We start from the raw sequence: 26522 nt of genomic DNA, 5'->3' as shown, positions 1-26522 counted from the left end.
CAATAGTCAATGTTAAAAGAACATAAAAACAAACATGCACACAATTGCACAGTTTTCATAAAGGTCTATTTCATTATTGGTGGGTAGCGCATTTAACAGTTAAATACATTTAAATAATGTATAGATGACTGCACGACTGCAGCATTGGTAACTAGATAACCAATTGAACTAGAAACCAGCTAACAAGTAACTGTCTAATATTTAAAATACAGCTCTTGTTTAGATTATCCTTTGTTTTGATCACCTTCTTGGGGGAAGAAAAAAGCCTGCTGGTCACAATGGAAATTTAAGGCCAAATCTTCTGATATTCATTTCCAGAGGTTTCTTTCAGCTGGATTAAGCCTCCAATTCCAGGGCAAGCCCAAGTTTATGGCCTCCAGCATTAATGCTCTTCCCATCTACCAGAGCAGACAGTGTAAGCTTCACACCTGTATCAAAGCAAATCACCATGATGAGCTGAAACACTTCACTACCAGTGTGAATCTTCTGCTGAGGCCACAGAGTGTGGCTTTCCATCACTTCCTCAGCCTGCCAGTTAAATATCCTAGTGCTAGCCACCAGATGGCGCTTGGAAGTAGAAATACCAGGAAGAACTGTTGGTAAGGTACCAAAGTCACATAGCATAAAAAGGTTATCAACAAATAACAAGTTCAAAATACTATCCAGACTAAAAGATATACTGTAGATTCTGAATCTTAACTGGATCCTAGAAAGGACAACCCAGAAAGACCCTTGGGGGAAATGTGACAAACTGACACAGATTACCTATTAATTTTCTTAGATATATCAGTATATTGTTATTGTAATTTCTTATTCTTAGGCTATGCGTACTATGAATATGTATCCATGTCTATGAAACATACATTTCCTAAGCTTGTGTGAAAAAGTTATGTGTAGAGAAAAAGTGAATGTAGACAAAGACTATTAACTAATTATTCTCTCAGTAGGTTTCAAAGTAGTCATAATAGGGAGGGAGTATTCTATTGAGAGGGAGAAAAATCTCTTGACAGGTTTTTTAGATTTATTTTTGTACCAGTACTGGGACTTGAAGGCCCTCTGGTTTTCACTCAAGGCTGGTGCTCTATACCACTTGCCATACCACCAATTCCAACTTTTATTCATTAATAGAAGACTCTTAAGATTTTTCAGCCAGGGTTAGCATTGAACCTTGATCCTTGGTGTTTCAGCCTACTGAGTAGGATTACAGGTATAAGCCACCAGCATACCCATCATCGCCTGACACTTTAGAACTTTGTCAACAAATGGTTTAAACTGTGAACTGGGGAGCTTACTCAAATTACAAAACTTTCTACACACCTGTTGTATCATGAACAGACTTCCCAGGTGATTTAAAACCCATACTTAACTCTAAAAACTTAACTCCAGAAACTAGTACTAGATACCTGGGGGACAAATGTCATGATAAGCTGCAACTGAAACTTCCAAAAAAAAAAAAAGAAATGAAAAAAAGAAGCAACTCTTCTACATGCTTACAATGTTTGCAAAGTAAGTTAAAAATCAAAAAATTTAAAATACTATCTACTTATCAAGAATACTTACCAGGCCTCAGAGTCTGAGTATAGCCCACTCCAATTAAACTAGAGTTGTTTACCTTTGCCTAAAATAAAAAATAAAACACTGTAAGAAAAAATTTTAAATAAACAGACGCAGCTACTACATGCTTTGAACAGTAAAACTCTCTTATTCATGTGATAGTTAAGATACAGTAGTATGAACTCAACCAAACAAAAATCAAGTGCCATTTAAAGTTATCCAGCAACTAAGAATTAGTTAGTATGTGTCCACAGGCCCTCAATTTGTCCACCTAGCACAAAAAGCCTACCTATTCACACTGGACTAAAATGGTAGCACTCCGGCCATGATCAAAAAGGCTGAGCAAACTACCCTGAGTTCAAGCCACAGTTCCAGTACCCCTTCCCCAAAAAAGGCCTACCCACTCTCACAAAAATCATTCTTTTTTTTTTTTTTTTGGTCAGGTCCTGAGGCCTGAACTCTGGGCCTGGGCGCTGTCCCTCAGCTCTTCAGCTCAAGGCTAGCGCTCTACCACTTGAGCCACACCACCACTTCAGGCTTTTTTTTCTTTTTGCTTATGTGGTGCTGAGGAATCGAACCCAGGGCCTCAGGCATGCAAGGCAAGCACTCTACCACTGAGCCACCTTCCCAGCCCCAAAAATCATTCTTTTATTTAAAACATTTTAAAAAAGTACTTGGGGCTTAGTGGTTAGAGTGCTTGCCTAGCATGCATGAAGCCCTAGGTTTGATTACTCAGTACCACATAAACAGAAAAAGCCAGAGTGGCGCTGGGGCTCAAGTGCTACCCTGAGCAAAAGAAGCACAGAGTTCAAGCCCCAGGACTGGCAAAAAAAAAAAAAAGGAATGTCTTAACTGTACAAGCCAAAAAAAAAAAAAAAAAAAAAAAAAAAATCACACAGCACTTATAAGTCAACACTATAGCTAAGTCTTCATGAGCTACCCATGACCATGTGAGTTGTCTCAAGAATACCTTCAGTTTTGTTAAAAGACAATTCCTTTGTACAACTACTTAACGACAGTAAAAATAAAAGGCAAATGACAAGTTAAGAAATCACTCTATTTTATATTAATGGAAACAAATATTCTACAGTTAGCGATAAAAATCCAAATTAAAAAAAAAAAAAGCCAGGAGGCTGGGAATGTGGCAATAGTGCTTACCTAGCATGCAAACCCTGGATTTGATTCTTCAGTACCACATGAACAGAAAAGGCCAGAAGTGGTGCTGTGGCTCAAGTGGTAGAGTGCTAGCCTTGAGCAAAAAGCTCAGGGACAGTGCCTCGGCCCTGAGTTCAAGACCCAAGACTAGCAAAACAAAAAACCAGGCACCGGTGGTTCACACTTGTAATCCTAGCTACTCAGGGGCTCAGATCCCAGGATTGAGGCTTGAAGCCAGCCTAGGCAGGAAATGCCATGAGACTCTCATCTCCAATACTCAAAAAAGCCAGAAGTTGCACTGTGGCCCATGTGGTAGAGAAGCTCAGGGACAGAGCCCAAGCCCCAGGACCAGAAAACAAAAAAACAACTTCACTAATGACCATCTTCTGCCCAACAAATTAACAGCTAGAAACAGTTGGATACAAGTTCCCATTATTTAACAGCAGGAACCAACCATCAAAAAAAACATTAGGCGATGCTAGACTGTTGGTACTAATGGATGAATAGCTGGCTCTACCTAGGTGAGATTCCAAACTAATTTCTCAGCAGTCACTCAATGACATATGAGTACCAAAGCACTTCTGAAGCTTGGCATTAAATCTGTGGTGGTCCACAGACATACATTTAATGAGAACAGCAATGAGAATAGTGGGCTGTGTGAATCCTGAGGTATTTAGTACAGTGAGAAACAGAAGAGGAACAATAAATGAATCAACCTTGCCAATGGGAAAAGTATTCAGGGTACTTCTTGTACAATTAGGGCTAAAACAACTAACTGCCTAGACTACAGAACTCATATGCAGAGCACTGACTTCCCATTTGAAACAGTGAAATATAAACTTCCAATGTGTTTGGCAAATGTAGGAAGCACTGTTTGGGGATGATGGGAATTTTGTGTATTTATGGTGGAACTAGCTTATATAATTCACTTCATATTAAAAAACAACTTCCAAAATAATAAAGCATTGTCCTCAGATATAAAGAGCATTTTATGTAACAGAAATTTAACTGTGATAGGTGGCTTAACTTTCATTGCCAGTGTATACAGCCCAGGCAGTCCCTGACCTATAAGCAACTGACACATAGGAACAGCTGCTGAAATGGAAGCCGGACCCTCTGCACCCTCACACTGCACTCTCCCCCACTCAACCCACTAAGTACCCTGAATACTTTTCCCATTGCCATGGTTGATTCATTTATTGTTCCTTTACGGTTTCACACTGATCAGATTAAAATATGAAGAACCTAGGATAGGACCAGAGTGGCTGACCATCCCACACTGAGAAAGTGGAGGGAGTCCTCAAGATACAGGGCTTTAAAGGACAATACCAGGCACTCCAGACGGACTGAAATCAAGACATGAGTTCACACTGGCTCTGTTCCCTTCCCCACCCAACAGCACTAGTCTGAAGTCCTTTCTTTGCCAAGCTTCAGCTTTTTGCCTGCTAATCTGTCATTTGTACCAATGAACTCTTAGATCAAATCTGGAGATACTGCATAAACCAGAATAAGACAAAGTAAAATTAATCATAAAAGTACTACTATTCCCTAACACTATTATTTCCCCAAAGACACAAAATTTGGCTATATCCAGACTTGGAACTCATGGGTAATACCAACTTAAGAGTTTTTTAAATTAAACAAAGAAATCCACTCTCTAACACTGTTTCCATAATAAAGTCAGCATTCCAAATTCTAAACCCAGTCAATCTGCTAATAGGACAATGTGTGTGAATGAATCACAGTTCAAATTTTCAACACAATTTAACATACTCCAAGATTCACTCCCCAAACCAAAACCCCACTCTAAGCCCACAGAAGTACTCACAGAAATGGAAGCAGTGGGATCCAACTGATATTTAGCTGCAATGCCAAAACGAGTGCAGTTGGTACCTGATGTCCAAGCAAGGTTTACTGAAGTATCAAGATCTTCACAAACTTTCTGATAAATTGATCCTCCAAATTCTGTCCCATCGTTGCTGTATTTTAAATTGGTAAATTCAAAATAGACAATGTTATCAATTCTAAGATGTGGGCTAACATTGTAGCACTTCTTTTTTTGTTTGTTTGTTTGTTTTTGGTCCAGAAGTGGGGCCTGAACTCTGGGCCTGGGCGCTGTCCCTCAGCTCTTCAGCTCAAGGTTAGCACTCTACCACTTGAGCCATAGCACCATTTCCGGCTTTTTTATTTTCTGCGTATGTGGTGCTGAGGAATCAAACCCAGGGCCTCATGCATGCAAGGCAAGTGCTCTACCACTGAGCTACCTTCCCAGCCCCATTGTAGCATTTTTTTTTTTTTTTTTTTTTTGTCGGTCGTGGGGCTTGAACTCTGGGCCTGAGCGCTGTCCCTCAGCTCTTCAGCTCAAGGTGAGCGCTCTACCACTTGAGCTACAGCGCCACTTCCGGTTTTCTGGTGGTTTATTGGAGATAGGAGTCTCACGGTCTCTCCTGCCAGGGCTGGCTTTGAATCACGATCCTCAGATCTCAGCCTCCTGAGTAGCTAGGATTACAGGCGTGAGCCACCAGCTCCCGGCCTAGCATTTCTTTTAAATGTAAGTCACTGCCAGCGCTCACTAGTATAAGATTTCATCTCCAGAAGCAGTAGGGGGAAAACTCTTTACTCATGTTGCTCTCTAATGCCCACTAAAATTTTTAGTCTTTCTTTTTCTAACTGTATCTCCAATGCAAGGATTAGAAAAACAAATCACAGTACACTTATCCACTCTACTAATCATGTTCTAAAATGACTACTACTACTAATCAAATTATCAAAATATTCCAAACAAGATGGGCACTGCTATTGAAAAGAAGTAACAGTTTGAAGCCAACCCAGGCAGAAAACCTGAGACTCTTTATCTCCAATAAACTACCAAAAAGCTGGAAGTGGAGTTGTGGCTGAAGTGGTAGAGCACAAGCCTTGAACTTCAAAAGAAGCTCAGGGACAGCGCCTAGAACTTGAGTTCAAGCCTCAGTTCTGGCACAAAAACAAAAAACAAAATTTACCCAATAGAGAAAGTCCTAACCTTTTGAGCATTCACACTCTGGTGAGCTAGGGAAATGGCTCAGTGGTAGAATGCTTGTCTAGGCTCTGGCTTAATCCCTATTATTAAATATATACAAACAAAAGAAACATCAGATTATTAATGAAAATTTTTATATGCTGGCTATAAGTTATGGCAAAAGGTTTTTCTAAATGTTTCTCTGGGGGCTGGGAAGGTGGCTCAGTGGTAGAGCGCTTGCCTTGCATGCATGAGGCCCTGGGTTTGATTCCTCAGCACCACATAAGCAAAAAGAAAAAAGCCGGAAGTGGCGCTGTGGTTCAAGCAGTAGATCGCTAGCCTTGAGCTGAAGAGCTGAGGGACAACACCCAGGCCCAGAGCTCGGGCCCCATGACCGGACCCAAAATTAACAAACAAACAAATAAATGTTTCTCTGCTATTTACCAATATACTGGTTTTAATGATGGAAAAAAATGTTAAGTGCTTTGCATATTTATTTCATTTGCATTAGGTAAAAACTTCATACACAGGGCTGGGAAGGTGGCTCAGTGGTAGAGTACTTGCCTTGCATGACTGAGGCCCTGGGTTCGATTCCCCAGCACCATGTAAGCAAAAAGAAAAAAGCCGGAAGTGGCGCTATGGCTCAAGTGGTAGAGCACTAGCCTTGAGCTGAAGAGCTGAGGGACAGTGCCCAGGCCCAGAGTTCAGGCCCCACAACTGGACCCGTTTCAAAAAAAAACTTCATACACTTTAGGCAATCCTACCAAATCCGTATTGAACACAAATACTGGCCAGGCACTGGTGGCACATGACTGTAATCCTAACTATTCTGGAGGCTAATATCTGAGGATCATGGTTCAAAGGTCAGCCAGGGCAAGAAAATTCATGAGATCTCCAATTAACCATCACACACACACAGACACACAGACACAGACACAGACACATACAGACACACACACACACACACACACACACACAGACACATACAGACACACACACACACACACACACACACACACACACACACACACACACACACACACACACACACACACACACACACACACACACACACACACACACACACACACACACACACACACACATCCTGGAAGTGGAGCTGTGGCTTAAGTGGTAAAGAGCTAGTCTTGAGTAAAAAAGCTTGGGGATGGCACCTAGGCCCAGAGTTCAAGCCCTAGGACTTAGCACACACACACACACAAAAGAACATACTGGTAGTTTACCAATGTGTAAATGCCTCTCCTAAAAGCGTATCATAACTCAAATACAGTGAGTATTTATTCTTTCTGCAACCAAAGTCAAACTAATACTTTTACTTCCTACTTCTGAAGAACATTCTAGAAATGGCCAAGGGCATTTCCAAACAAACAAACAAACAAACAAATAAAGAGAAATCCTTTGGGCTAAAACTATAGATTAGTAAGAGATGTCCAGAGACAAATCAAATGCCATCCTCTAAGGGTCTGTATCACAATACCCTACAGCAAAACAACTACTTACACATTAGTGTGTAGCTGGAAATCCCCAGTCCTGTAGCCCACTGCAAAATTATTCCTTGTCAGCTTTGATTTGGCGCTGTCAAAGGTCATCTGGTACCCAGCAAGCCAGCCTTCATAACCAAAGACAGCTGAACCATGGATTGCAGGTCCGGCAAAATCAAAGTCAACATCACAACCAAGATTTATACATTCCCTCTTGTAAGAAGACTTGATTTTACCACTTTTCTTTCTGGAAGAAAGAACAAACTCCCTTAATAGTGATACCAGTGACAGATTTACAATATATAATTTACAATATATAATATACAGTACAAGAATACATAATACTATCTAAATAAATTAGTGTGATTGGAAAGCAACACATTACAAAACAGTCCAATGGTTAAAAGGAGGTAATTGGACTGCCACTAGCACAGAACTGCTTCTAGAAGTAGCAATTGGTGAAACAGAAGCATCTTAGAACAAGTTAATTACTCGAATTAATGCCACAATGAAAAGAGGTATATATCTGAAAGCAAGTCAATGAAAGCAGGTTAAAATATCCATGCTTACCCAGTATTTGGTGAGAAGGTAGTATCAAATGTCAGTTTCAAACCTTGACAAATCTATTTTGGAAGGAAAAAAATGTTTATATTCAGCTTTATACACTACATGAAGCCTAAAAGTAAAAATTAATAAAGCACACTTTTGAAATGATACCTGGTCTTCAATGGCGATTTCTGTTCCCAAAGTGTTATCAGTGTTCCATTTTTCTGTGAAAGTCAGACCATATTCACACCATTTATATTTGGTCTCCAAAGTCCCGGTAACTTTACCAGTGTCTGTATTAGATGAACCAGATGTTGAGAATTCCTAGTAAGGCAATACATAAATTTAATGAACCCTCTCATAATCTTGGAAGAAAGTACTACCTAACTTGTTTAACATCAATAACTTTATGCTACATACAAGAATGACAAAGACTTCATCTAACTGACTGCCACCTTACTTAAGGGCTATTTCCAACCAGTCAATTACAAATTAACCTGTAGCTAATTCAAGGAAACAACTATCTGTACATCTTTTATTAAAACTACTAGGGCAGAATTATCTAGGATAAAAAAAAAAATCAGCCAGGTATTGGTGGTTCAAGCCTGTAATCCTAGCTACCTAACAGGCTGATATCTGAGGACTGAGTTGAAGCAAGCTCACACAGACAAATCCCAGACTCTTATCTCCAATTAACCAGCAAAAAGCAGGAACTGAAGGCACAGCTCAAGTGGTAGAGTGCCAGTCTTCAGTGAAAAAGCCAAGTACAAGCACAAGGCTCAGAGTTCAAACCCTATTACCAGAACCAAAGAAAACTTCAATCAGAAATTGTGACACCTGCAGAATGAGGGGAAACAGGAGTTACTGTTCACTTAGAAAATAGAGTATTTGTCAGAATCTCCTAAAATTAGATGCTTTTGTTAACAAAAATGTAAAATCTAAGCTTGGCATTCAACCCTACAATAAAATACACTCAACTAGATTATGTTAAGAAATAACTCTGTGTATGTGTGTGTGTATGCGCAGGCGCGCCTCAATCCTGGAGCTTGAACTAAGGGCCTGGTTCTTGTCTCTGAGCTTTGGTGCTCAAGGCTAGTGCTCTACCACTTTGAGTCACAGCTTAGAATATCTTGTGGCCTTTCTTTGACTGGCTTCAAACCGTGATCCTCAGATCTCAGCCTACTGAGTAGATAGGGTAACAGGTGTAGGTCACCAGCACCAAGCAAGGAAATTACTTGTGATCTAAAGTTACAAGTTCTGATAGCCAGTTTAGATGTCATTTGCTAAATGTGTAACAATGAGGAACACAAACTTTTCCTATATGTGGAAGGTTAAATTGAACTAACATTATGAAACCTGTGCTCATTTGCATGTACTTTACATAAAAGGAAATCACTATTAAAACAGTGAATTTTAAAATGGAAAATATGGGGGCTGGGAAGGTGGCTCAGTGGTAGAGCGCTTGCCTTGCATGCCTGAGGCCCTGGGTTCAATTCCTCAGCACCACATAAGCAAAAAGAAAAAAGCCGGAAGTAGTGCTGTGGCTCAAGTGGTAGAGAGCTAGCCCTGAGCTGAAGAACTGAGGGACAGCACCCAGACCCAGAGTTCAGGCCCCACGACTAGACAAAAAAAAAAAAAAAATGGAAAATAAGTACAACTTTTTTTTTTTTTTGGTGGGTTGTAGGGCCTGAACTCTGGGCCTGGGCGCCATCCCTCAGCTCTTCAGCTCAAGGCTAGCACTCTACCACTTGAGCCACAGTGTTACTTCTGGCTTTTTCTGCTTATGTGGTGCTGAGGTATCAAACCCAGGGCCTCATGCATGCAAGGCAAGCAGTCTACCACTGAGCCACTTTTCCAGCCCACAAGCAGTAATTTTTAATCAGCCCGACCTGCTGTCATCCATCAGCCCACAGATCAAGAACCAGTCTACACAGACACACACATATCCCAACACTGTAAAGTAAAAACCTATGTCCATATTACTTTCCCTATCTACAATAAGCCTTTCCTTTTCAATGACTTGATTTACCTATCTAGTAATTGATTTTACTCAATTCAATTCTTGATATATTCCCAGTTTTAAGTTTGTCTCTCTGACTCGAAAGCTTTTAAGAACACAAGCATTGAAATCTTTTTCCATTTTTTTAGGCCTTTGATGTTGAAACACACACACACACACACACACACACACACACACACACACACACACACACACACACACACTACATACATACATACATACATACATACATACATACATACCCACACAGAGCCAGGTGTCTATAAGGAGCCTCAACAAATTTAAGTGAGAACATGCGCACATACACACGCGCGCACAAACACACATGAAAAACCAAGCTTGGAAAGTAGATGAGTGGTAATCAATCCCCAACAAGAAATGCATTAATTCACAGCTCCATAACCTGTTAACTTTACCAAGCCACTGACCCACAATTAAATGCCAAAGAAATCAAATGACAGAAATCAAATGACAAACACAAAATCCCAGAAACTTAACAAGTCTGGGAACTGGGAAAAAAAAAACAACAACAGGATTAACATATGTCAGTTATATAAACTACAGCAATAACTTGTCAAAACTATCAGTAATATTTCAATTAATGTTACATCCACCCATAAAACAATCTCAAAAAATTTTAGAAAATGTAATTACATAAGCTTAAATTTTACTTTAACCCTTTTATAGGAATATGAAATCTACATACAAAACTACAAATACTAAACTGTTTAAAGATACTCAAATCAGCCAACTGCATAAACTCTCAAAATCCATGCAGAAATTTTCATGCAGGACTGCTGGAATATAGCACTACATAAATGGTTACTATACTCTATTAGTTATTCACTGAATATTTTTATGCCCACAAGTGATGGGCATTAAGAGAAAGTGAGCTGGGCACCAGTAGCTCACGTCTGTAATCCTAGGTACTCAGGAGGCTGAGATCTGAGTGAGGATAGCAGTTCAAAGCCAGCCCAGACCGAAAAGTTAACATGAGACTCTTATCTCAAAAACTGGAAGTGGTGCTGTAGCTCAAGTGATAGAGCACTGGCCTTGAGCACAAAGAGGTTCAGGGACAGTAACCCAGGCCCTGAATTCAAGCTCCACACTGACAAAAAAACAGAAAGAAAGAAAGAAAGAAAGAAAGAAAGAAAGAAAGGAAGGAAGGAAGGAAGGAAGGAAGGAAGGAAGGAAGGAAGGAAGGAAGGAAGGAAGGAAGGAAGGAAGGAGAAAGAAAGGAAAGAAAGAAAGAAAGGAGAAAGAGAAAGAGAGAAGAAAGAAAGAGAGAGAGAGAAAGAGAGAGAAAGAGAGAGAGAGAGAGAAGGAAGGAAGGAAGGAAGGAAGGAAGGAAGGAAGGAAGGAAGGGAGAGAGGGAGGGAGGGAGGGAGGGAGGGAGGGAGGGAGGGAGGGAGGGAGGGAGGGAGAGACAGAGAAAGTGCTTCTAAAGAGAATAAGAGAAAGCCAGGCGGCGGTGGCTCACGCCTGTACCTAGCTACTCAGGAGGCTGAGATCTGACCATCACCGCTCAAAGCCAGCCCGGGCAGGAAAGTCCATGAGACTCCTATCTCCAATAAACTACCAGAAAACCGGAAGTGACGCTGTAGCTGAAGTGGTAGAGCGCTCGCCTTGAGCTGAAGAGCTCAGGCCCAGAGAATAACAAGCTGTCTGCCTGTTATCTGAGTACACAGAGTCCCAAATGACCACTGTCTTTTCCAAGTTCTTTGTACATTATACACAGTAAAAGGGAACCGACTTTTTTTTAAAGAAACATCCAGTGCCAAAATAAACCAGGTTACATGCAAATCACTTCAAACAAATTACTATTTGCTCAAACAAATTTCTATTTGCCTCTTCAGGTAAAATAGTTACACATCTTTCAGCTGTGACTTTTACGGTTAGAAATACTGCAAAGGATCATCAGATTTTTTTAGGTAGCACACTCACCACACCACTGCATGACTTTGTTTTCACATCCAGTTTCACCAATCCAAAGCCTTCAAAAAAAGAGCAGAAAATAATAAAATGCTTTATCTGTACAAAAGATAGTCAAGTGTGTGTGAGTGAGTGTGTGTGTGTGTAATGTTTCCCCAGTCCTGGGGCTTGAACTCAGGGCCTGGGCACTGTCCCTGAGCTTCTCTGTGCTCAAGGCTAGTGCTCTACCACTTGAGCCACAGCACCACTTCCAGCCTTTTCTGTTTATGTGGTACCGAGGAAATCAAGCCCAGGGATTCATGCATCCTAGGCCAGCACTCTACCACTAGGCCAGATTCCCAGCCATGTCGTGTGTGTGTGCATATATATATGTATTTTTTTTTGGGGGGGGTGTCCAGTCATGGGGCTTGAACTCTAGGCCTGGGTGCTACCCCTGAGCTCTTCTTCTCAAGGCTAGCACTCTACCATTTGAGCCACAGCACCACTTTTGGTTTTCTAGTATTTAATTGGAGATAAGAGTCTCACGGACTTTCCTGTCCAGCTGGCTTTGAACTGTGATCCTCAGATCTCAGCCCCCTAGGATTACAGGCATGAGCCACCAGCGCCTGGCTCCTATGTATTTTTTTAAATTCCACAAAGGGAAAGTGATCTAGTGGGTGAGACTGGTTGGAATATATTGTAAACAAGTGAGACAATATAATAAAGAAATCCCCTTCTGTACTGTTAAGCTAATTAAAGATTTTACAGCCCAGTATTGGTGGCTGGCTCACACCTACAATCCTAGCCACTCAGGAGGCTGAGATCTGACTATTGCAGTTCAAAGCTAGCTCAGGCAGGAAAGTCCACAAAAAGGCCTTGAGTTCAATTCAAGCCTCAGCACCCCCACTCCCCTCCACACACATACATGCATGTGGGGGGAAAAAAAAGAAAGAAAACCTGTTTGACTTAAATCTTCAGATACCCAACAGTTCATCCTAAATATTTAGGACATTTATCTAAAAGAGGTGTGGGGAACAAATCTTTGAGAGGCATTTAGGAGCAACTACAGCAAATGTAAAACAGTTACAGATCATAACTCTAGTCAACAAAACTTAAGCTATAACTAAAGCAAATGAAGCTGGGTACCAGGAGCTCATACCTGTAATCCTATATATTTAGGAATCTAAGATCTGAGGATCATGGTTCAAAGCCAGTCCAAGCAAGAAAATGTAACGAGACTCCTATCACCAATTTACCACAAAAGAACAAAAAATGAAAAATGGAAGCAGAGTTGTGGATCAAGTAGTATAGTATAACGCTAACCTTGAGAGAAAAAGCTCAGGGACAATGGCCAGGCCATGATTTTAAGCCTCAGGACTGGTATGCTTTCGCACAGGAACACACCACACCCACACACACTCAGACACATACATGAGCACAGAAACTGTCTTAAGGGTTAAAATGCATAAATTATATATTCTGAAAAAACTTGAGTGGACTGTAATATCTACTTGATAGAATTTTAATTTAAAAATGTACCTAACAAAGGAGGGAAGGGGAAGTCAAGAATGAAGATCCAAGCACATATTTTCATTTTTTATGTAAAATTACAGAAAAACACTAAGTTCTTACCAAATCCTTTGTTGAAAATATCTCTGGCAGCTTTGCCAAGGTCAGCATATGATGGAGGGATACACATTGCTGGGGAAAAAAAAGAATCCAATGTTAACGTTCCAGTTCTCTTACCTTCACTCCAGAGGGAAATAAGCTATGAGACATGCTAACCTTTAAATTAAATTAGTCCAAATTCACTGGAAGCTCAGAAGCTACAATAAAACTACAATGATTCATGAAGGAGTCAGGCCTAACAATGGCTTACTTCTAAAATGGGTACAAACTTGGAAAAGACCTTTCAAATAACAATAATAATAATAACTTTCCACTCCTAAATTTTAACAGTGTCTACACAAACTTCACTGCAAAGAACCAGACTGGGAAAAAAAAAAAATCTACATCTGCCAAGTTCACCAGGATGAGCTGATTCAACTTAGACAAAAAGCAAAACTTAAGAGGCATTTTCTGGGGGGGGGGCTGATGGGGGGGAAATGGGAAGGGGAAACAAAGGAGGAGGCAACAATGCTTGATAAGACATGTACTCATTACCTTGCTCATGTAATTGTAACCCCTCTGTACGGTATTTTCACAATTAAAAAAAAATAAAAAAAGAGGCATTTTTCCCTCTTTAGCACCCTCCTTGAGATCCAAACTAACATTCAGGGGTGAGAAGGGACCCTAACGCTCTGAGTACCTTAGTATTGAGACCTAGAAAAAACTGCGGCCGTCTCTGTTTCACTCAAGTGCCTACATCAACTAAATATCAAATGGCACTTTAAATGTATAAATACCACTCCCAACTTGGACCCAAGCAGTAAGGCTTAAGGGCAAGCAATCTGAGCTCTCCCACTAGCTCATTCATTCTACAAAGGCACGTCCACGCCCTACCGAGCACAAATAATGACCTTGCGCTCTCGCTAAGCAGATAACTACTTCCTCTCCCAAAGTAACCTCCACGCTTCCCCAAAGGCAGAGCCTCGCAGTTGCTCAAACTTCGGGCTTCCGAATTGGTCAACCCTACGTTGTAGGTGAATGCTGCCCCAGACCAACGCCCCCCGCGGCCCTCTATCTGGCCCCCCCAATCCCGCAGCCCGGCTCCTCCTCTGCAGAGGTGATGGTCCGACGGCGGACCGGAGTGGCCACCGACAGGGACTGAGAGTCCCAGTCCCCCGAGGGGCAAGGGATGGGGTGGGCAAGTCGCGGTCCTCTAGCCGACGGGTTTTGACTCCCGAACCCCGACGCCCCATCCCGCAGAGCTGCCCGCTCCACTTACGCCGCACGCAGGGCTGTACGTAGGTCGCCATGGCGAGGCCGCGGGAAGAGGTGATCTGCCGGAGAAGGGGACAAGAAGTGCGGTCAGCTGGGGGAGGGGGTCAAAGGACCCAAAGAGGGTCTCGGACGGAGAGGGGCAGGGGGCTGTGGGGCCGCGCGGCCATCTTAGGGAGCTAGGGCCAACCCCGAGTTCGGCTCGAGCCTCCCGCTCGGCCGTCGCGGCCTAGGCCCCCCGGGGGTCGGCGTGAGGCGACCAGGGCGGTACCTGGTGGTCTCCTGAGGGCGCCGCTGCCGCCGCTCGGCTCGCAGCTCAGGCCGCTCGGCTCGCTCAAGGTCCGGCTGCAGCTGCCGCGGCTGGAGGGCGAAGTGAAGGAGACACCGTTCCGCCCGCCGCAACCCTGTCCTCCCCCAGCCAGGACCCCGCCGCTGCCCCTCGGGCTGCCCGCCGCGCCTGTCCCCGCACAGCCACCCGCCGTCCCCTTCAGCCTACACCTGAGCAGCCCCGTGGAGCGAGGGTACCCCTGCCCCCCGGGCGAGCTGCCTCCGTCCGTCGACGGGGGCTGGGGGAACCGAAGCCGTCGGGCCTCGGGTCAGGCAGCGAGCCGGGCAGCCCCCAGAGGCCAGGGGGCGGGGAACGGCGGAAGCAGCGCGACGGCGTCCTCGCGGGCGGGGGGGTGGGGCGGAGGCTCGGCGCGCGTCACGGGAGGGGCGGGGCTTCGGGCGCGCCCCGCGGGTCACGTACGTCTCTCCAACGCCCTCCGGCGCTGGTGCGCAGGTTCCGTGGCCCGGCGTGCTTCTTCCGGGGTGGGGGGTGCTTCCGGCCCGAAGTTAGCGGGGCGTCACCCGGTCTGCGCGGACCTCGTGCAATGCGCTAGTGAAACACCCTCACTCAGTATCGGTACGGGAGGTGCCTGCAACCCCAGCCGCGCCGGCTTTGGTCCGTCGCGGTGTCTGGGTCACGGGGCGGAGCTTTGCAGCCTGAGTGGGGTCTCCGGGGCTCCCCCTCACTGAGCACCTCTCAGTCTGCACCTATCCCTCGGGGTCGCTCTGTGGCCTCCTCCCCACCCAGACATGGGGCTGCTTTACCAGCACGCAGAGGGAGCCCCGGGGAGGACTGCGGGTTAGGCATTATAATGCGGTACCCACCCCAGTGATCTGGGTGTGCAGGAAGCCAAAGGAAGAAAGGGGCTGGGGGAGAAGAGCAGTCTTGAGGGGAAATGTGGGGTTGGGATAGTTGGGAGGGGGGAGTGTTGCTGAAAGGGGTGACATCTATGCGTTGTACATGCAGATCCATACTTTGAATTGAAGCCCTTTTGTATAATAACTGTTTTTAAAATGAACATTCTAATGAAATAGAAATGGCTCATTTAGGGCTTCAAATTAGTCTCCTGCCTCCGTTTTAGCCCATGCACCTCAGTTTCTTTATAAAATAATAAGGTTAAGTGAAATTATTTTTAATAGCCATTCAGCCATACAATTGCAGACTTGTGCCAAGTCCTCAAACCCTACCACCACCAATTTATTTCTGAAAGCCTCAAATGCCTTCACAGTTCTACTCTTCTAACTAGTTGACAAGGTAAGATTTCCATAATCCAAAACTCAAAACTTCAACTTGGTAACTTTTCCCCGTGTGCAAGCCCAGCCAGAAGTCTTGCTGGGTTATAGCTAGGTTTACTAATGTTCTAAAAAGATAGAAGGGAAGTATTTACTTGTAAGAGACTCCAGAAGAATTGATATTTTCCCCCTCATTCAATCATTCTGGCTCCAATAGAAGCTAATCTTCTCCATGTTTGATGCTATTTGCAAGGCTGTTGGGCAGAAACTGGCATCCTCATCACACTTATTCTACAACATACCCACCAAAAAACGCAGCTAAATTACCTCCATTTCCTGCAACACCCCTGTACAAAAGACAAGTTAACAAAAGAGAAACATAGATTAATTTGATGATGCTTTTAATGTTTTTTTGTTGTTTGCTTGATGTCTTTGTATATGTGTGCTGTACTAGATTGGATTCAGGGCATTGAGCTTTTCTTGTTCAGCTTTTTTTCCCCCATCACAGCAGGAACTCCATATTTCCATTTCTGGCTTTTTTCTGGTTAACTGTAGATCAGAGTCTCTTGAATTTGTCTGCCTAAGCTGACTGAACAAAGATCCTGATTGCAGCCCCCTGAGTAGCTAGTATTACAAGTGTGAGCCACCGGCACCCACCTTTTCATCATGGTTTTATTATTCTTTTGTGTTTGGTCCTTGGAAGCTGTCTCAGAGCTTTTTTGCTCAAGCTTAGTGCTCTATTACTTGAGTTACATCTCTACTTCTGGCTTTTTGATAGTTAATTGGAGATAAGAGTCTCATAGACTTTTCCCTCCTGGGCTGGTTTCCAACTGTGATCCTCCTGAGCAGCTAGGATTACAGGCTTGGACCACCAGTGCCTGGCTCATCATGGTTTTAATGAGACCCCAGATACTCAGAGTATTTGAGTTATCTGGATGTCTGGGGTACACGAGTTTATATGTTTAGGTTCAAGTAAGCATAGATAGTTGCACAGAAGTAATGTCTGAACAAAACCAGGCCCAGTGGCTCTCACACCTGTAATCCTAGCTACTCAGGAGGCTGAGATCAAGAAGACTATAGTTCAAGGAAAGAAAAAAGTTCACAAGATCTCATAAAAGCTGGTCATGGTATCATGCACCTGTCATTCTAGCTACAAAGTTCAAGACTGGGCAAAAGTAAGAACCTATTCAAAAATAAACAAAAAGAGGTGTGGCTCAAGTGGTAGAGCAGCTGCCTAGCAAGCACATGACCCTGAGTTTAAACTCCACTACTACTAGGTGCCAGTGGATCACACCCATAATCCTAGCTACTCAGGAGGCTGAGATAGGACTGAAGTTCAAAACCAGCCCCCACAGAACTCTGACAGATTCTTTTTTTTTTTTTTTTTTTTTTGGGTCCGGTCGTGGGGCCTGGGCTCTGTCCCTCAGCTCTTCAGCTCAAGGCTAGTGCTCTACCACTTGAGCCACAGCGCCACTTCCGGCTTTTTTTCTTTTTGCTTATGTGGTGCTGGGGAATCGAACCCAGGGCCTCATGCATGCAAGGCAAGCGCTCTACCACTGAGCCACCTTCCCAGCCCTCTGACAGATTCTTATCTCCAATTAACCTACAAAAGGCTGAAAGTGGAGGCATGCATCCAGTGGTAAAGCATCTGGTAAAGCATCAGCCTTGAGTATAAAAGCTAAGGAATAGCAGGAGACCCTGAGTTAAAGTCCATATATATATATATATATATATATATATATATATATATATATATATATATATATATATATATATATATATATTTTGCTGGCTGCTGGTGGCTCACCTGAAATCCTAGCTACTCAGGAATCTGAGATCTGATTATTATGGTATGAAACCATCTCAGACAGGAAAGTCCATGAGATATTTATCTCCAATTAACCAGCAAAAAGCCTGGTAGAGTGCAGGCCTTGTTGAAAAAGCAAGCAAGAGCTAAAGGCCTTGAGTTCAAGCCTTAGTACTAGAAATAAAAAAAAAGAAAAAATCAGGGAATGGCTTAGTTGTCTGGCTCTGGCTCTGACTCAGGGCCTTTCATGAGGCTATAGTCATAGACAGGTTGACAGTGTCATTTCTGCTTGCTTTGGTTTGCTGGAAGAGATGTGACTAAGCCAAGAACTGGTGGCTCGTGCCTGTCACTCTAGCTACTCAGGAAGCTGAGATCTCATGATCATGGTTCAAAGGCAGTCTAGGAAGGAAAGTCCATGAGACTCTTATTTCCAAGAAACTACTCAGAAAAAGCTAGAAGTAGTGCTGTGGTTTAAGTGGTAGAGTACTAGCCTTGGGCACAGAAGCTCAGGGACAAAGCCCCAAGACTGGCAAAAAAAAAAAAAAAAGAAGAAGAAGAAGGAGAAGAGGAAGAGGAGGAGAATGACCAAGACCAAACCACACTCAAGGGGAGGTAAATTAGGCTCCATCTTTTGAAAGGAATGTCATAATTTTTGGCTATGTGTGTGTGTGTGGTGAGAAAGAGACAGTGATAGAGATACAGAAGCATGTAAGATTTAGCAGTGGGCCATTATGGGTGGTGAGCAGACACAGAAGTTCGGTGTGAAAGGAATTCTGAAGGTTGAGGTGGTGAGACTAGGATGTTGGCACTGTCTACACCACACATACTAACATACAACAGTGGGACAGGTACAGGGTGTTGACAGCTGAAGTCACCAGGGTGTTACTAGGATGGAAGGTATAGAGAACAACTCTGAGTCAAGTTCCAAAGTTCCTCCAGGAACATGAATGAATAACCAGGAAGCTGGTCTTAAGTGATAACAGGCTGGGGGTAGCTCAGTGGTAATGTGTGAGGCCCTGGTTTGGATGCCTACCATGGAGAATGGGAGAAAAGAAGGGGGTAGCAGAGGACAGCAGAGCTGATGGTATGAACCTCCAAGGGTGTGATCCTGTAGGAGGATGGGAGCATAAGCAGAGTGGCAGGCAGCCCTTCCACCTTCAAGCCCAGACCAAGGGATGGACAGGCTAGAGAAAAAGGATATACATTTATCTAATTTGGGGAGGGGAAGGGAAATAAAACAAAATGCTGAAACAAGGATACAGATGACTCATTGCAACAATGATACAAGACACTATGTTGGAAATGAACTTTACAACCTGGGGAGGGAGGAATGGGGAGTGGGAAAGGTGGGGAGGGAAGGAATAGTAGGGAAAAAACAAAGGAGGGTGTAAACAATGTTGACAAGAAATGTACTCATTACTCATGTAACTGTAACCCCTCTGTACAGCATCTTTAAAAAAAAAAAAAAAAAAGCAGTATTCCTAGGCATCCAGGGATCCCAGGGAAAAGGAAGACCATGAAAGTGTTCAGTGGTGCAGCTGAGGACTTGGCAATTTGTTTTCAACAGAACTTGGTTCTAGAGGGCCTTGTGGGATTGGGACAGCGGGGAAAATAGAGTGGGAGTTCAAACCTGGCAGGAGGGAGTGCAGACAACTTGGCGATGAAAGCAGGGGGGAGCAGAGAGATTGTATTTCAGGGAATTACTTCTCATGACCAGCTAGCTGTAAAGGGTAATTGGGCCCAAAAGTTTGTTGTTGGTGGTTGGTATTGTTCTTGTTTGCTTTTGGTGTTTGTTTTGTTTGTCTTTTTAGAAGGGTAAAAGGGGTACAGAAATGGAGAGAGAAAGGGTGAACAAATACAGGCATGGTACTCAGTAGACTACTATGTGGAAAATGAACTATGTAACTTGTGGGCAGGGACAGTAGGAGAAAATGGGAAAATGAAGGAAGGATGCCATTGTTCAAAAAGAACTGTACTCATTACCTGACTGATGAAATGCTAACACCTCTGTACAACACCTTAATAATAACATAAGTTTATATTTATAAAAAAGTTAAACCAGGGCATGGAATGTGGATTATTGGTAGAGTGCTTGCCTAGTATGCACGAGGTCCTGGGTTCAATTTCTTGGTACCACATAAGCCATAGATAAATAAAATTAATAAAAGGAAAAATAACCATTAAAATTTTTTAAAAAGTTAAGCCAGAACATGTGAAGACAAACACTTAAGTTGTACATGAAAACTAGTGCCCCTGAGTTTGCGGTATACAACCTTGGGCTGCCATTCTTTTATTTATTTATTTTTGTCATGACTCAGATTTTAACTCGGCCTGGGCACTGTCCCTGAGCTTAAGACTGGCACTCAACCACTTATTCTATACCTCCACTTCCAACTTTTTTGCTGTTTTTTTTTTTTTTTGGTCGGTAGTGGGACTTGAACTCTGGGCCTGGGCACTGTCCCTCAGCTCTTCAGCTCAAGGCTAGCACTCTACCACTTGAGCCACAGTACCACTTCACTTCCAGCTTTTTTCTTTTTTGCTTATGTGGTGCTGAGGAATTGAACCCAGGGCCTCAGGCATGCAAGGCAAGCGCTCTACCACTGAGCCACCTTCCCAGCCCCCCTATTGAACTCTTTAATAGTAAGAACTGTTTCTTAATTATCCTATCCACTCACTCACCTACCCAATATTAGTAATGACACTATTTTATGAATAAACATAATCAAAATAATAGTGAACACATGCCAGGCACTGCTTTTGTTCCAAGCATTCCTCCAAGCCCCATGACTGACAAAAAAAAAAAAAAAAGGATGACACAGGGCTGGGAAGGAAGCTTGGTGGTAAGAGAGCTTGCCTTGCATGCATGAGGCCCTAGGTTTGATTCCTCAGCACCACATAAACAGAAGAAGATAGAAGTGGCACTGTGGCTCAAGTGATAGAGCACTAGCCTTGAGCTGAAGAACTGAGGGACAGCACTCAGGCCCAGAGTTCAGGACACACAACCAAAAAAAAAAAAAAAGGATGACATAGCTGGGTGTAGATGGCTTATACCTGTAATCCTAGCTACTCAAGAGACAGAGATATGAGGACTGCAGTTTGAATCTAGCCTAGGCAGTAAAGTCTGAGACTATTATCTCCAATTAACTGCTAAAAGTGGAGTTGTGGTTCAAGTGGTAGAGCTCTAGCCTTGAGCAAAAATTCTCAAGCATAGCTCCCAGGCCCAGACACAATCAACTGCTACACCAGCACAATCAACTGCTTTAGTTGATTCTTACATCAACCTACTGAGGTAGTTATTATTGATATAAAACACAGTTAAGGGGGCTGGGAAGGTAGCTCAGTGGTAGAGTGCTTGCCTTGCATGCTTGAGGCCCTGGGTTCCATTCCTCAGCACCACATAAGCAGAAAAAAAAAAAAAAAAAGCTGAAAGTGGCGCTGTGGCTCAAGTGGTAGAGTGCTAGCCTTGAGCTGAAGAGCTGAGGGACAGCGCCCAGGCCTAAAGTTCAGGCCCCACGACCGGACCCAAAACAACAACATCAAAAAAAACACAGTTAAGTACTAGCCTTGGGTATAATAATTAGTTCTTCAGGTAGTAGGGACAGAATTTAAGCCTGGCTTTGTTGGAATCCAAGGCATGTGTTCTCAATCACTGCCTTCCATCATCAAAACTCTATCCACTGAGGATGAATGATAATGAAGGAACAAGAAGTCAAGTATTTGAACCATCACTGTCATGACTTGCATTCACTGACAGTTGCCTTTAAAACTTTTCCCTTCTAAGAAGTTTATGGTGAGGGCTGGGAAGGTGGCTCAGTGGTAGAGTGCTTGCCTTGCATGCCAGAGGCCCTTGGTTCGATTCCTCAGCACCACATAAGCAAAAAGAAAAAAGCCGGAAGTGGTGTTGTGGCTCCAGTGGTAGAGCGCTAGCCTTGAGCTGAAGAGCTGAGGGACAGCGCCCAGGCCCAGAGTTCAGGCCCCACAACCGGACCCCAAAAAACAAACAAACAAAAAAAGAAGTTTATGGTGAGCCACGAATGACACAAGCTTATAATCTCAGCACCCAGGAGGCTGGTAAGCGATCACAAGTTCCAAGCTAGACAGGGCTATCCTAAGAGAGCCTGAATAAAAATTAACAATAAACTTGTGGTGAGAGCTTAAGCCTCCACAATGAAGGTAAATAAGGAAGGGAAGAGGCTGCATTCTCTGCACATCCATCAGTGGTTCACTGCCAAGAGTACCTTGTGACTCACATCCCACGCCTGCCTGCATCTACTATGTGACTGCCCTGTGTCTCTGGGGTGGCTGTGGGAGGCAATGGAAGGAGGGAAAGGGAGAGCTCTGAGGCCTACGAAGTCACAAGGGCATTTTGGCTGCCAGCCGCCTGGACACTCCATACAGAGGGAAGCTGCTGAGAAAGCTAGAGCAACAATAGCCCATTATTTTTAGCTGTGGGAGGTTTGTCAGTTTGATACTGGATGACCCACCATTCCTCCCCCTCAATCTTGGTTCTCCTGTAGTTTTGGTTGAATGTGAAGCAACTGGATTTCAAATGAATCATGTCATATGATGAGAGACTAGGAACCACTCAGAGCTGACTTTGAGGGCCTTCCTCTTCTCCAGTCCCCACTACACACCACTGTCAAATAGACACAACTCTAGGAACATGACCCCCTGCTTCAGAAACACCATGAAGCAGTTGATACAACAGGTTAACTGCTAGCCAAAACCCTCCATAAAATGGTCTAAACCTAACTTTCTAAGCCAGTTTTGCTGATCAGTAATTACACAAGGCATTCAAGGAATTTACACATATAGAAAGAATTCTGAGCTGGTGGCTCACACCTGGTAATCCTTGCTAGAAACAGATCAAAAATATTCTGAAGGAGCTGGGAAGGTGCTCAGTGATAGAGTGCTTGCCTTGCATGCATGAGGCCTTGGGTTTGATTCCTCAGCACCACATAAACAGAAAAAGCCGGAAGTGGCGCTATGGCTCAAGTGGTAGAGTGCTAGCCTTGAGCTAAAGAGCAAAGGGACAGGCCTAGAGTTCAGGCCCCATGACTGACAAAAAACAAAACAAAACAAAAACAAGTCCAGTGGCCATGGCTCACGCCTATAATTCTAACCATTTAGGAGGTTCAAAGCCAGCCTGGACAGGAAACCTGTGAGCCTCTCATCTCAAATAAACCACTCAGAAAACTGGAAGTGCTGCTGTGGCTCAAGTGGTGGAGTGTTTGCCTTGAGTTAAAGAGTTGAGGGATGGCACCCAGAGTTCAAGCCCCACAACCGACCCACCACCCAAAAAAAATTCTGAGCTCTGAAAAATGAGGTTCAAAGCCAGCCAGGGCAGTTAAGTCCGGTGAGACTCTTATCTCCAATAAACCATCAGAAAACCAGAAGTGGTGCTGTGGCTCAAGTGGTAGAGCGCTAGCCTTGAGCTGAAAGCTCAGGGACAGCACCCAGGCTCAGAGTTCAAGCCATGACCAACAAAAAAAAGAAAGAGAAAGGAAGGAAGGGAGGGAGGGAGGGAGGAAGGAATTGAAGAAGGAAGGAAGGAAGGGAGAGAGGGAGGGGAAGGGAAGGAAGAAAGAAAGAAGGAAAGAAAAAAAGAAAGAAAGAAAAAGAATTCTGACCAAACAGCTTGGGGAACTGTGAGATTAAATCAATATTATCCCATTTCTTCAAGTGGCATTTCTCAGTCACATTAAGCTGTATGAGAGATGACACCACTCTCAAGGCCTACAGAGATGAAAGGAAAGAAACATCAAAGCATGAAGCACAGGGCAGATAACAGCAGAAGGCTCACAATCAGTTATTACTATTTGTGTTGTTTTATTTCTACTTTTTTCTATTAGATTATAAACTTTTGAGGGTGGTTAGTGATCTTCATTTATTTAACTACCTGAAGTGCCTGAGATATAGGCCTTTTTCACAATAGGCAAACAAATAGCTGTTATGTTGTGTTTACATGGGGGTGGGGGAGTCACTTGCAGCAGGTCAAGAGTATCTCAGAGAAGATGGACGAGTACCTTTCCTTTCAGGAAAATAAGTGATTCAGGGAAATGTAAATACAATTGGTCATTATATCCATTAGTTCCTCATCCACAATTTTAGCTAACAACAGATCAAAAATATTCTAGGGGCTGGGAAGGTGGCTCAGTGGTAAGAGTGCTTGCCTTACATGCATGAGGACCTGGGTTCGATTCCTCAGCACCACATAAGCAGAAAAGGCCAGAAGTGGCGCTGTGGCTCAAGTGGTAGAGCGCTAGCCTTGAGCTGAAGAGCTGAGGGACAGCGCCCAGGCCCAGAATTCATGCCCCACGACTGACCAAAAAAATAATAAAACTAAAAGAAAATTGCAGGGGTTGAATGATAGCAGAACTGACACTGATTCTCATGCACTGTACTCCTAAGTTGACACACGGAACTGAAACCCCTTTGTAAAACTAAATAAATAACTTTGTCAGTCATGGGGCATAAACTCAGGGTCTGGGTGCTATCATTAAGCACTTTTGGCTCAAGGCTAGCGTTCTACCACTAAGTCACAGCTCCACTTCCGGTTTTCTGGTGGTGAATTGGAGATAAGAGTCTCACGGCGCCAGGCGCTGGTGGCTCACGCCTGTAATCCTAGCTACTCAGGAGGCTGAGATCTGAGGATCGCGGTTCAAAGCCAGCCCGGGCAGGAGAGACCGTGAGACTCCTATCTCCAATAAAACCACCAGAAAACCGGAAGTGGCGCTGTAGCTCAAGTGGTAGAGCGCTCGCCTTGAGCTGAAGAGCTGAGGGACAGCGCCCAGGCCCAGAGTTCAAGCCCCACGGCCGACAAAAAAAAAAAGAGTCTCACGGACTTTTCTGCCTGAGCTGGCTTTGAACCATGATCCTTAGGTCTCAGCCTACTGAGAAGCTAGGATTACAGGCTTGAGCCACCAGCGCCTGGCTATAAAAAAATGATTTAAAAAGGAAATTACATTGCACTGAGCATGGACATTTTTCTTTGTCATTTCTAAAATAATGTCATACGAAAACTATTTACTCGCATTTATACTGTATTAGGTATTTTCTAATTTAGAGATGATTTAAAGCATAACAGAGGCGGTATATAGGCATATCAAGTATTATTACTATTTATGTATGGGACTTTAGCACTCAGATTTTGGTATGGGGAGATGTACCAATGGATATTGAGGAACAAATATATGATGTTAGATTGTCAGCTTGCTAGGATTAAAAATGCCTAAGGGGGGGGGGGCGGGGAGAGGATGGGAAGGGATGGGAAGGGGAAACAAAGGAGGAGGCTACAATGCTTGATAAGAAATGTACTCATTATCTTGCCCATGTAATTGTAACCCCTCTGTACAGTATCTTCACAATAAAAAAAAAAAAATGCCTAGGGGCTGGGAAGGTGGCTCAGTGGTAGAGCGCTTGCCTTGCATGCATGAGGCCCTGGGTTCAATTCCTCAGCACCACATAAGCAAAAAGAAAAAAGCTGGAAGTGGTGCTGTGGCTCAAGTGGTAGAGCGCTAGCCTTGAGCTGAAGAGCTGAGGGACAGCGCCCAGGCCCAGAGTTCAGGCACCACAACCGGACCAAAAAGAAAAAAATGCCTAAAAGGGCTGGGAAGGTAGCTCAGTGGTAGAGTGCTTGCCTTGCATACATGAGGCCCTGGGTTCTATTCCTCAGCACCACATAAACAGAAAAGCCAGACGTGGCACTGTGGCTAAAATGGTAGATTGCTAGCCTTGAGCAAAAGCAGCTCAGGGACAGGGCCCAGGCCCTGAGTTTAAGCCCCAGGACTGGCAAAAAAAAAAAAAAAAAAAAAAAAAAGCCTAGAAGATTAGTAAAGCACACTTCTGGGGGTTGGAGGCATGGCTTATTGGTAGAGCACTAATCAGTGAGCAAAGGGCTCAGGTACTGAGTGTGTCCCAGTCTTGGACCAAAAAAAAGAAAAGAAAGACAGACAGATACTAACCTTAAGCAAAAGAGCTCAGGGTTAGCTCCCAGGCATTGAATTCAAGCCCTACACCCACACAAAGAAAGAAAAGGAAAGGAAAGGAAAGAAGGCAGGCAGGCAAGCAGATCTTTGGGTACAATTATGATGTCATTTCCAGGGACAACTAGATCTTTCTTCCTTTAAATTTTCAAGCATTTGATCACAGTAGCAACATAAATAATAAACAGAAACATGTAAATATGAAATTTAGATATATGTACAGATATATGCACATATAGAACACATATATTGAATATATTAAATATACACATATGAAAGAACCATGAGTTCAGACATGACAGATAATGCAAGGCTGAGAAGACCACAGCTGTGATCCAGGACCTGTCATAGAGCCAGCCTTGTCTTGGAGCCTAGTCTCTTTAAACCCTGTCAATCCACATCCCAGAAAGACTATTTTAGCAGCAGAAGCTCAGCTCAGTGGACCTAGAAAAAAAAAATGACAGGAAACCAAAGGAAGGACATTACAAAGACTGGTAACCACAAATGTGGCAATACAGGGACACAATTAGGATATCTAGAACCTGGGCTTTCTATCTTTATTCAGTAGTTTCGGGTATCAGGCCACCTTGGTTTCCCCGGGAGT

General features: G+C 43.6%; 1 protein-coding gene across 1 annotated transcript; it reads right to left on the bottom strand.

Annotated features, from left to right (window-relative positions):
* Positions 1 to 44: 44 nt before the first annotated feature.
* Positions 45 to 14974, bottom strand: Vdac2 (voltage dependent anion channel 2). Its single transcript, XM_070020656.1, has 10 exons — positions 14838 to 14974; positions 14574 to 14628; positions 13319 to 13387; positions 11720 to 11769; positions 7927 to 8079; positions 7780 to 7832; positions 7229 to 7456; positions 4538 to 4688; positions 1561 to 1618; positions 45 to 428 (listed from the first exon to the last, which is right to left on the bottom strand). The coding sequence occupies exons 2-10, from the start codon at positions 14602 to 14604 to the stop codon at positions 337 to 339; spliced, it is 885 nt and encodes a 294-aa protein (XP_069876757.1). The 5' UTR covers positions 14605 to 14628; positions 14838 to 14974; the 3' UTR covers positions 45 to 336.
* Between the last annotated feature and the right edge of the window lie 11548 nt (positions 14975 to 26522).

Source organism: Dipodomys merriami, unplaced genomic scaffold (genome assembly GCF_024711535.1).
Source record: "Dipodomys merriami isolate MVZ:Mamm:240054 unplaced genomic scaffold, mDipMer1.0.p SCAF_14, whole genome shotgun sequence".
Classification (NCBI taxonomy): domain Eukaryota; kingdom Metazoa; phylum Chordata; class Mammalia; order Rodentia; family Heteromyidae; genus Dipodomys; species Dipodomys merriami.
This window is presented reverse-complemented; position numbering and strand designations above follow the sequence as displayed.

Coding starts and splice junctions, on each gene's coding strand:
- Vdac2 (XM_070020656.1), bottom strand. CDS start 14,604: ATGGCGACCTACGTACAGCCCTGCGTGCGGC. Junction 13,388..14,573: donor CGTACAGCCCTGCGTGCGGC/GTAAGTGGAGCG, acceptor TTTTTTCCCCAG/CAATGTGTATCCCTCCATCA. Junction 7,833..7,926: donor AAATCGCCATTGAAGACCAG/GTATCATTTCAA, acceptor CTTCCAAAATAG/ATTTGTCAAGGTTTGAAACT.